The sequence below is a fragment of the Suncus etruscus genome, chromosome 9 (genome assembly GCF_024139225.1).
Source record: "Suncus etruscus isolate mSunEtr1 chromosome 9, mSunEtr1.pri.cur, whole genome shotgun sequence".
Lineage (NCBI taxonomy): Eukaryota > Metazoa > Chordata > Mammalia > Eulipotyphla > Soricidae > Suncus > Suncus etruscus.
The window spans coordinates 99,182,033-99,194,714 of NC_064856.1; the positions used below are offsets into that span (position 1 = coordinate 99,182,033).

Genomic DNA, 12,682 nt, shown 5'->3' on the forward strand with positions numbered 1-12,682 from the left:
CACCAAAAAAAGTGATAATCAAAAATGTTTTTATTTGGTAATCCCATTAGTCATATAAAATTATGATAATGGAAGATGAAAATTCATATATCACAAAACCCAATAAATAACCAAAATATTTTTACTATGTAAACCCACTCTTTGGTTCATATTAGAAAATATAGTAAATCTAGATCATCTTACATTAATTTTTTTTTGACTTTGGGTCACACCCGGCAGCGCTCAGGGATTACTCCTGGCTCTATGCTCAGAAATCACCCCTGGCAGGCTCGGGGGACCATATGGGATGCCAGGATTCTAATCACCATTTTTCTGTATGGAAGGCAAACGCATTACCTCCATGCTATCTCACCGACCCCTAATTCCTTCTTGTCTTATTATTTTTCTGTTTCTTCCTTATCTCTGGGGATACCAAATTACATCAGCCACTATTCTGTTTATTCATCTTTGACTTTATAAACATGACTGTCCCTCCAGACTATATAGCCTTAACTCACACTCCCCATGAAATTTAGAAAATGGCTGCAAATATTATTGGAAAAATTAGAATTTAAATTGATCCCCAAAGGAATGTGTGTGCTCATAAAAAAATGGCTTTTTTCTAATGGAGAGAGTGACCTTTATGGTATAGTAAAGATATTTGAAAATAAAAAATGAGAAAAAGACTCATTATATGATATTTTATATCACTCACCTCATTGTATTATAAGCATGCCAGATACAAAATTTCATACTCTCTCATTGAATAAATCAATTTCTTATTCTATTAGAAAAATTACTTTCAAATAAGTTTTATTTATGATAATGGAATCAATAAAAACCAAATTGAATATATTTTCCTTTTAATAAATAAAAAGACTTTGTTCTAACATTTCTTTAATGAATACAGCATATTTTCATTAAAAATGAAGCTTTTTAATAAAATAGTCTACAAAATTTATAAGCAATATTATAAGATCTTGAAATTATATAATTAACTGGACAAGTTTAAAAGTTGATTGTAAAATTTATATTTGGCAACTCCAACAGTATCTAAGCTTATTATTAAAAACTTTTAAATATGTTTTCTTTACCATGAAAAAGTAAATTTTCATAGCAAACATAAATTCTTTTTTATGAGTTATTATTTTGAGGAAAGATATATGGAGAAGAATCCCTGTTATGTGAAAATATAAAAATTTCACTATTAATTCTTTGAGAAAAATACTGTTTTTCACAGAAAATTTAACCAATTACATTGCTACCAACAGTGAAGTGAATGTTTCTTTACTGCATTTCTACTAGAACCTCTGATTTCTTTACTTTTGTTCAAATAGGTTACTCTCACTACTACGAATAGATTCTCTTTTTTTACATTTCCAAGGCCATAAATATGCTTGAAAAAATTCCTAGTGTACAATTAATCTGAGTGGATAAATGATCTTTAGTTTGCATATACACATAAAGTTCTATTCAGCTATAAGAAAAGTGAAAACCTTTTCATTTTTTGGGGGTATGGCGCACTCAGCAGTGCTCAGTGGTTACTCCTGGCTCTAAGTTCAGAAATAGCTCCTGGCAGGCCCAGGATATGATATGGAATGTTGGGAATAGAACCACCATCAGTCTAGAGCCTTTGCATGCAAGGCAAACACCCTGATGCTGTGTTATCTCTCTGGCTTTTGAAAACATTTTTTGCTACAAAATGGAAAAATAAAGTAAGTCCAAGGGAGAAGGAAAAATTGGATTAATTCACTCATGTGATCTATAAAAAAGTAAAGCATGAAGATATCAGTAATAAATGGTAATTGTCCCTCAGTCTTTGATGACAAACTTCATACTAAGCTGTCAGAATTTGGAAGAGTGTCCTGGGAAGGAAAATACTGAGAAGTGAAATAGAGGCTTTGGGAAAGGCTCATTGACACTTTGATGGTGTGGAAGTTTAATAACGTATACACTAAAATCATTAATCAAAAACACATTTCAATGGTCTAGTCCTTTGAAACAAGTATCAACTGGCTTCACTGGCAAATTAAATACCAAGTGCATAGCTTAACCTTAACATTTCTGTGTTACATAGTCACATATGCCCCAGAGCACTGGAGACCCAATTGAAGGTATATACCTTCTGGTGTGTTCTTAACTTCAAGTCACAGAACATGCAGGAATTAATAAGAAAAGTTTAAAAAAATCTCAAAAATATTTTAAATTAAAAAAAATTTTAAAAATATCTCAATAAAAATCCTTAAGTTGGATTGATGCGTTCAAGTAGCTCAAAGGTGTTGCCAATATCTGAGTTATGCATCCGCAGAGGAGCTATTTCTTTCATTTCTTTCTTTTTTTTTGACCTTTATTGAAATCTTCTGATTTTTATTCACTGAACAAAATTGTGGCAGTTACCCACTTATGTACTCTATACTGAAAAGCCTGGGCAATTAGGTCTCTAAACTCCAGGAGCTCACCTTCTTCATGAATGCAAAGCAGATTGGTGATCTTCCCTCAAGTGAACAATAAAGCTGCAAAAATATTTTTAAAATAACTTTTGACACTCAGTGTAAAATATTTATTACTCAATTTGTTTCTCTAATTTTCATAAACATAACCTCTTCTCAACAAGTAAACTTTTCTGCTGATTAAAAAATCTATATAGTATTATTATATGTGAAATGCTAAAAATTAGAAATCTGTTAGCTCATTAACAATAAACCTAGTACCCAGAAAAGAAAACATTTTCCTACATAATAATAAAATTCAAGGGGTCGGAGAGATAGCATGGAGGTAAGGCATTTACCTTGCATGCAAAAGGACGGTGATTCGAATCCTATATGGTTCCCCTGTCCTGCCAGAAGCAATTTCTGAGCACAGAGTCAGGAGTAAACCCTTAGCGTTGCCGGGTGTGACTCAAAACAAACAAACAAAACTAAGATTCAAAATGAAGATGCCAGAGGAATTTCACAGTATTAGGGCCTTGCCTTACACGCGACTGACCCAGAATGGACCATGATTCAAAACTCAGTGTCTCATATGGTCCCCAAGCCAGAAGCTATTTCTGAGGACATAGGCCCTGAATGTCACCAGATATACCCAAAATTAAAAAAAAAAAATAGATTCAAAATGAATTATTTCTGCATTTAGAATTCAAAAAGACATAGAAAATTAGGAACATTTAATTTTTCATTGGGTCTCATAAAATATATTAAATATGATAAATATTTGTAATTGATTTTTAGAAGTACAGAAAAGTGAAATATTTCATTTGATACATTTTTTATGAATTATTGCTCCTCATTCTTCCATATAGAAGGGTCTTCATGTCATGGCAGGTGTTGCTAGTTTATTCATTCTTTGTATTCTATAATCTAGCAATAAATTCATTTGACTCTGTATATATGCCTATTGTCTTATAACTTGTGGTCATTTTCTAAAAGCTTTATTATAGCATCAATTAACTTATGTAAAAAGACATTTTAAAAACATTGTAGTAAAATAAATTATTTGAAAAACTCACGACAATATTAAACAAAATGTTTACAATTGCACATTCATTTATGGTTATAATTTCATCTATTTAATCTTCACTTCTTGGTCTGGAGAGATAACACAGTGGGTAGAGTGTTTTCTTTTCATGCAGCTGACCCAGATTTGATCCAGTGCATCCCATATGATCCCTAGGCATCACCAGGAATGACCCTTCTATGAAGATCTAGGAATAATCACTGAGTACCTACAGATGTGGTCCAACCACAAAACCAGAATAACAATAAAAAAATTACCTTTTTGTTTACAATTTTACACATCCTTGTGCCATGGACTATAAATTTAATATGGGATTTAATATGAAATCATAATGGTTGAAGAGAGTTTTCCCCAAAGTTAGTAGTATTGTTCCCAAGCATACCACAATGATGCAATGAAATTTTGATGAAATTTTGGTGTCGCTTTTTTTCCCTCATAGAATATAGAATTAAAGAGCTTAGCAGGGTATCTTAAAGAGCAAGACAAACACGTTTGTGACCCACTGGTGCAATGGCAAGAGAATATAGTTAATTAATTGGAGGGATAAACTTAGATTTAAATATAAGAATGCATAGTTAATTGGAGAATTGCCAGTTTATTATTATTATTATTATTATTATTATTGATTTTGATTTTGGGCCACATCCAGTAGTGTCTATGGCTTATCTTGGCTCTGTTCTCATTGATTGCTGCTGGTGAATTCAATGATGTATGTATCATATGATGGATCAAATCTGGGTCTGCCATATGCAAGAAAAGTATCCTACCAGATATACTATCACTCCAACACATATATTTGCATGTCTTGACCACAAAACAAGGAAACACAAAATTTGTGAGTATAGAGAATAACACAAAATTATAGACTTAAACCAGTATATGACACATTCTCTTTCAAATTTATCTCACTTATTTTGAGACATCACCTTTTTTTTTTATTAAAGCATTGTGATTTACAAAGTAACTTAGAATTAAGATTTAGACATATGGTATTTCAGCACCAATACCTCCATCAGTCCAACCTCCCTCCAAAATTTTCCCAAAGTACTTCTCATGCCAACACCTTTCGAAGCCTTTCTTCAACAAAGGCCTGTTTTTAAGTCTGTTTGCTAAAGTGTGGGCCTCATGATTTAATTGTTGTTCATTTTGTAGCTTGGATATTTAGTTCTGTCCTTTCTTAACACTACCAATGCAACTGAGTCTCCTTAGACCCTGTCACCCATTATTTCATATGTCTTATATAATTTTTAATCATTGTTAAAACACTAGTATTTATTGTAATTAAAACAATCATTTAAAAAGTGGATAGGGCATTTGACTTGTATGCAGTCAACCCGGGCTCGATCCCTGGTATTCCATGTAGTTCCCCAAGTCTTTCAGGAGTAATTTCTAATCCCAGACCCAGGAGTAACCCTTTAGCATTGCCAGGCATGACCCAAACAAAAAAATTGAAATATAGTATTCTTGATTTGAGAAAATCATTTGCCAAACTATACAATCAACAAATTTACAGGTTTTATTTGTGTAAGTGTGCAAGTCTGATGACATTAGTACAATTATAGTGACTAACTCATATTTGAAGTATTGAATAATGCTAGACCAAACTGAAGAACTGTAAAATATTTTGACCATAAATCTGAACACACTGATACATTTGTTTTATCATAGAACCTGATTAAGCATAATTTCTCTACATCACATTTGATGGAATTTTATTTGTATTTGGTCACTGTATTCTGATTCTTTCAAAATAGTCTAATTCGATGCTTTCTGTGTAATATTGGTTAGATATTTATCTAGTTGATGCAGGATTTGTGTTCAGCTCCATATATAAGACTGCCCTGAAGTCATTGATTCTAATTCTTTCTACCTCTTTCCACAGAAACATGAGACTATGGAAAACTTTATTTTAACAAAGAATTGACCTTAAAAATGAAGTTAGCACAAAGAGTGATGAGTTTAGTTAGAGAAACAACATTGAGAATTATCCTAAGAATGAGAATATATGAGGAAATAGAAAACCTGTCCAGAATACAGGTGGGGCGTGGAGGGGAGGAGGGATATTTGAGACATTGGTGATAGAAATGTTACACTGGTGATGAGGGGGTGTCATCTTATATGACTGAAACCCAAACACAATCATGTTACTAATCAAGATGTTTAAATAAAAATATTAATTAAAAATGTAGTTAACAAATCATGTTTTTCAATTTTAGAAGTAAAAATTTTGTTCTGAACATGAAAGGAATCAGAGAGAGAATACATTGTATTGTGGTTTGAATAGCAGAAAATATGCCTAAAAATGTTTTTCTTAAAAAATATAATACAAAACAATAATTAAATGAGGAATAAACAAGTGTAATCAAACATATATTTGGGTATTGAATTTATTGAATTTAGTATCATATGCAATGAATTTGATACATAAAATTCAACCAAAAATTGATATCTAAATTGTAATAGCTCTAATTAAGTAATTTAGTTTAAGACACATTGATTTTACCCAAGAAATAACCTAGTGCTGATTGCTTTTTTCAGGGCACCTTTTTCATCCTTATTTCTTAAGCTATAGATCAATGGGTTTAACATAGGGATGATAACAGTGTAAAAAACAGAAGTCATTTTGTCGGTGTCCATGGAGTAACTAGAGCTGGGTCGCAAATACATATAGAGAAGTGTGCCATGGAAGAGAGCTACTGTGCTTAAGTGGGAGGCACAGGTGGAGAAGGCTTTGCGTCTCCCCTCAGCTGATTTCATTCTGAGAACTGTAGCTATGATGTAGGTGTAAGAGAGGAAGACTGTGAAGATACTAAGCCCCAAAATAAGGATACCACAGATAAATAACATTATCTCATTTTTGGATGTATCTGAGGTAAAAAGGGAAATCAAGGGAGGGATGTCACAGAAGAAGTGATTAATGATATTGGAATTGCAGAAGGACAACCGAAATGTTAAGCAGGTGTGGATTGTAGAGTCTAGAAAGCCCATAAACAAAACAATAATTAAATGTAAGGATTCATTTGTGAATAATTGAGATTAAAAACTCCAAATGGCTTTCCTTTAGGCGAGCATGAAACAATCTATGAAATTAAGTGATTACTCAAAAATTCTAAGCACTAAGTTACTATAATATGATAGAAATCAATCTGCACCAACAGATTTGTCATTTCTGGGGAAAAAAAAAACATTAGAAGTGACATTAACTGAGAAGGAAATAGCTATTGGACAGCAACATTTAATAGTAAAGGCACAATTTTTTCTGCTGAAATATTCTTTGAAACAGAACTAGAAAGATATCAGAAGAGTTAAGGTGCTTGCCATGCAAACAGCCAAAATCAGGTTTGATCTATGACATCCCATATGGCCCCACATCACTAGCAGAAGTAATTCTTGACTTCAGAGCTAAGAGTGAACACTAGAATCACCAGGTGTTACTCAAAAACAAACAAAATTATTGGAGATTGCATCATTGTTTTATATATAACAATATTATATACAAGAAAAAAATATTTTTATGTAAACATGAACTTACATTTTAAATTCCAGGAAAGCATAGTAGGAATGCAGGTCTACTGATGCTGCATATGCATAATTAAATATATATATAACATATTTATATATATATCAACATGATGCATGATGCAGACATACTGATGATGCATAGAACTGATATAATTTGGGCCCATTGGCAAGGAATAGAAGATTCAAATATATTAAACATTAAAAGAAGCATTGTGTCAGCAAATCTATCTAAGCAAGAAAATGAAACCCAGATAGATTTAAGGTTCAAGGTGAATAATAGAACTACTTACTGTAAAGTACTTTACTTTGGGTCTTGAGAACATTAATTAGAGCTTTCAATGCCTTTTACATTTATTATAACGCATTGCACAAGTTAATTCAGGATGGATTTAGTGAACAAGTTGAGCAAGAGGCATGCATTTAGAGAACTTTGAAAATCTATAGAAATTTAGAGTAAAAGGTTTCTTGTGTACTCTTATTTTTTAAATAGGTATTTCTTAATTAAGACTTAAACAAAGTGCTCTATAAAGGGGGCTGTTAAAAACAAGCATACTTTAAGTGACTAATTTCTGACTAAGCGCATCAAAGAGCACTTGTTAAATTTCTAATCGTTAGAATATTAAGTTGAATTATAATTGAACTAAATTCATTTCATTTAAATAAAATTACATTGGGGATAGGGTTATTCAATGATACATTTATAAAACAGACCACGAAACAGTGAAGAGAAATTGAGTAACCATCACACAAAATGGAAAAATTAATCATTTTTATTAGTATCAATGATGAGGAATAAACAAGTGTAATTATACATATATTTGGGTATTGAAATTATTGAATTTAGTATCATATGCAATGAACATAGATAAACTGGCAAGTAATAAAATTATTTGCAAGGAGTATTGTTGATACATAAAATTCAATCAAAAATTAATATCTAAATTGTAATAGCTTTAATTAAGTAATTTAGTTCAAGACATATTGATTTTACCCAAGAAATAACTTAGTGCTGATTGCCTTTTTCAGGGCACCTTTTACATCCTTATTTCTTAAGCTATAGATCAATGGGTTTAACATAGGGATGATAACAGTGTAAAAAACAGAAGTCATTTTGTCGGTGTCCATGGAGTAACTAGAGCTGGGTCGCAAATACATATAGAGAAGTGTGCCATGGAAGAGAGCCACTGTGCTTAAGTGGGAAGCACAGGTAGAGAAGGCTTTGCGTCTCCCCTCAGCTGATTTCATTCTGAGAACTGTAGCTATGATGTAGGTGTAAGAGAGGAAGACTGTGAAGATACTAATCCCCAGAATAAGGGTACCACAGATGAATAACATTATCTCATTAATGGATGTGTCTGAGGTAGAAAGGGAAATCAAGGGAGGGATGTCACAGAAGAAGTGGTTGATGACATTGGAATTGCAGAAGGACAACCGAAAAGCTAAGCAGGTGTGAATTGTAGAGTCTAGAAAGCCCATAAAATAGGTAAGGAACATAAGGAAGGAAGAGAGTCTTCTGGACATGGCAACTGTATAAAGAAGTGGGTTGCAAATAGCTACATAACGGTCATATGCCATTACAGCCAACATGAGACATTCTATGTCACCAAAGGCAGCAAAAATATACATTTGAATTGTACAGAAACTATATGGAATTCTCTTTTTCTCAGATAAGAAATCAACCAGCATCTTGGGAGAGATAGAGGAGGAGTAACAGACATCACAGAAGGACAGGTTGCTCAGGAAATAGTACATGGGAGTGTGGAGTCTGGAGTCCATCTTGATCAGCAGGATCATCCCTACATTGGCAACCACAGTTGTGCCATAAACAAAGAGAAACAACACAAAGAGTCCTAATTGCACATCCTGTCTGCTAGAAAGTCCTAAGAAGATGAACTCAATAAACACAGAGCAGTTCTCCACCGCCATGGCCCAGTTCTGGTGATCCTTGTTTGTGACAAAGAAATGCAAGCTTAAGGTTAGACGCATACTACCATCTTAATAAATACTGAACGTATTTATTGGCAAAGGTCAAAAATTGATGATGAGCTGGTTATTATAATATGGTGCTCAATGCAATATATCCAATTTCATATAAACTGATTAAACTTGATAATATTAAATATTACCTTTCTTCTTACAAGATTTTGATATATATATTTAATAAATACAAATATTAAAGTAAGGATCTTATATTGTTTCTTGCTTTTATAAAAGTATTTTAATCATAAAATATAAAAAATTTTAAACACGGATAGACACAAAATAAGTATTTCTACTAACCCAGAACTATTGACTGATGCAGTTCCTTCTGTGGGCTGGGTCACCACGGCCTTCTCACTTTTCTTCCTTATATATGCACAATGTCTGGTCCCTAAGTATCAGCATGTATCCTCTCAGGACTAAGTTATAGATCTAGCAATGTTTATCAGTTGATGTTTTTCACTCATTGGTATCATGATTCTGATAAGTAGAGCATTTTCAAAAATATTTACTGTCCCCGATTACCTTACTACAATTTTATATGTAGGTTGCAGATTCCATGTCTCCAGTGAAAATGCATTCATTATTTTTATATTACTCTTTGTATATATTTATTTACAGGTTCATTTCTTATTATGCCTAGCATCTACTTAGGCTCTCATATTCACAATGACAGAAACATCCTCCAATACTCAGGTTATCCATATTCAGTGTGTCATGTAAAAAAATCCTGCTACCCCCCCAATTTTTTAACAGCAACAGATAATTGCAGATATATTATCTAAATAATAAAGCAGATCAGAATAAAATTGCCTAGTGTTAACTAAATTGTATCATCTGTATTACTGATTTACTGATGATTCAATAAAGTAATATAATTAAATAATTATGTTTTACTATATTGATAAATGCTATTTATTCAATTTAACCACTGCTATTAGTAGCACTATATTATTGAATATTTTATACTAGACAAACCTTACATAAGTTAAAGTGCACATGATTTATATCACATACAAATACTTTAACTTAAATATAATGAATGAGGGTTCCAACAAAGAGAATAGACTATCAGTTAAACATTTTTTGTCTCTTTACTAGAATTGAATTTTTATACTATTTACTTATCAGGCCTTATTGACATACATTTCCTCTTTTAACTCTTTTTTGGGGGGAGGGGGTCACACCCGGCAGTGCTCAGGGGTTACTCCTGGATCCATGCTCAGAAATCGCTCCTGGCAGGCACAGGGGACCATATGGGATGCCAGGATTAGAACCAATGTCCTTCTGCATGGAAGGCAAATGCCTTACCTCCATGCTATCTCTCCAGCCCCATCCTCTTTTAACTCTTAATGAGTTGTTTACAGAAAACTTATTTATACCATATAGAATAGAGATGATAAACTATTTACTGTTTCATCAATATCATGATACACTAGAAACTTACCATAGAATAATCTAGTATTTTGAAACACTCTCTTATATATTGAAATACTGTCCTCATAATAAAAATTATTAAGTCAGCTGATGCATCTTGCTGTATGTTTATTTTAGAGAGATATTAAAAATTTCACAAAATGTGAGCCAGAGCGATAGCGCAGTGATAGGGCGTTTGCTTGGTACGAAGTTGACTCAGGACAGATCATGGTTCGATCCTCAGGCATCCTATAGGGTCCCCCAACCCAGGAGCGATTTCTGAGCGCATAGCCAAAAATAAACCCTGAGGTCACTGGGTGTGGTCGAAAAACAAACAAATAAAAAATTTCACAAAATTATTCATGCATGATTTTCAAATTACTGAGTGGAAAATAAAACGATTTGTCTCATTAGTTGTTTTTGTTTTTGTTTGTTAGCCACTCTGGCCCACACCTAGCAGTGCTAATCAAACAAAGATCACCCTGGAGAGTTCAGGTGACCATGAGGCACACTGGGATGAAATCTAAGAAGCTCTGGACAACATAACATCCTTCCCCTCTATACTGTTTCATTAAGATATAAATATTTGCAGAATCCTTCATGATCAAGAACAGAAGGCAACATATAATAATATGTGAAGACAAATTTGAGGCAATCTATTGAATTTGTAACAGACTGATTATTGAATATTGTTTTAATCATTGATGTGGAGTGTGTCTAAGAGGGACAATTTCAGGAAATAAATAGAAAATTAAAAATAAATTGTCCTGAGGGTTGATGTGATAGCACAGTAGTAGGGTATTTACCTTGCATGTAGCTGGCCTGGACACACCAAGGTTCAATTCTGGGCATCCCATATGTTCACCAGGAGACTGCAAGGAGTGTTTTCTGCACTCGGAGCCGGGAGTAACCCCTGAACTCCTCCGGGTGTGGTCCCTAAACAAAAACTAACACAGAATATCTTGTCCTGGAACCGGAGCAATAGCACAGCAGGTAGGGCTTTGACTTTCATGCGGCTGATTCAGATTTATTCCCCGGCATCTTTAGGTCTCTCCAGCTGCCAGGAGTGCTTTCTGAGAACAGAGCCAGGAGTAACCCTGAGTACTTGCCAGGTGTGACTCAAAAACTATAAAAAATAAAAATCTAATAATACCTTGGAGCTTTAAATATTGTATCATAGGGCTGGAGCAATAACTCAGTGGGTATGGAGTTTTCCTTGCACATGGCTGACCAGGTTTATTCCTAGAATCCTATACGGTCCCCTGAACTGCTAGTGTATCTGGAAGTTTTGATGGATAGTCACTGCTTACATATTTATTGGGTAACATTTTAACATGCTTGTGAATCATTAAGTTCACTTTAGCTTACGTTACCATATTTTCTTAAAAAGTCAATTATGGAATAAATATGCTAAAAGGTAGAGATTCAGAATAATTTTAGTTACATTATATACATAAAATTTATCATTATTTTACATTTATTATTATTTTAGGCTTTTCTAACGTAAACTCAATTAAAGTAATATATTTGGATCATGAACACTTCCAGAATTACTCAGTGCTTGAACCTGGCTTGTCAATCATGGGACACTATTGGCAGTTTCTGAAGCCCATGGGGGGTGGGCAGAGATCTATTCATAACATAAGTGTGCAGGGCAACTGTCCTTGCCCAGGCAAAGGCTATACACACTATATTATCTCTCTAATCTATATTTTTAACTAATTTTGAGCTACAATTTTCATTCCTTAAAAACGTATTTGAGTTGTAATGATCTAGAAAAAAGAGCAAGTTATTTGCATTAGGTTTGATTCCTGGCATAAAGAGAAAGTAAACAAAATATGCAATTTTTGATATGATAATCCCTTCTGCTAATGGAATAACAAGTCAAATATAAATACTCATTTTTTTAAACTTAGTAAACCAAAAAATGATATTTTAGGTTCAAACTTCCCACTGTCCTCCCTATTTGAAAAGAAAAAAAAATCTTTGGTCACTTTCTAGTAATTCTTTTTTCTCAGATTTTTTTCTCCTGTTTCCTTATCTTGTCAAAGCTTGTCAAGGTTCGTTTATTGAACTGGGTAGGTCTCTTTTAAAGCACGCTTTTACAGGGGGTGGAGAGAAGGCAGGATGAAACAGCCTGCACTACAGAGGTCATCTTGTGGGTAATCTTTACATGCCATCTTTACATAAGGAGCATAGGAACATCTCAAGGTTAGTGAAGTTTCAAGGATGTCACAAGTTTTCTGGAATGTTTGACTGATAGCACACTGTG

General features: G+C 33.4%; 1 protein-coding gene across 1 annotated transcript; it reads right to left on the minus strand.

The window, feature by feature from the left end:
* Positions 1-8,001: 8,001 nt before the first annotated feature.
* LOC126017749 (olfactory receptor 5W2-like) lies at positions 8,002-8,940 on the minus strand. The gene has a single exon (XM_049779802.1). It carries the CDS (start codon positions 8,938-8,940, stop codon positions 8,002-8,004), a length of 939 nt encoding a protein of 312 aa, XP_049635759.1.
* Between the last annotated feature and the right edge of the window lie 3,742 nt (positions 8,941-12,682).

What these genes read in the sequence shown, in the direction of transcription:
- LOC126017749 (XM_049779802.1), bottom strand. Translation starts at nt 8,940, where the DNA reads ATGGCGGTGGAGAACTGCTCTGTGTTTATTGAGTTCATCTTCTTAGGA.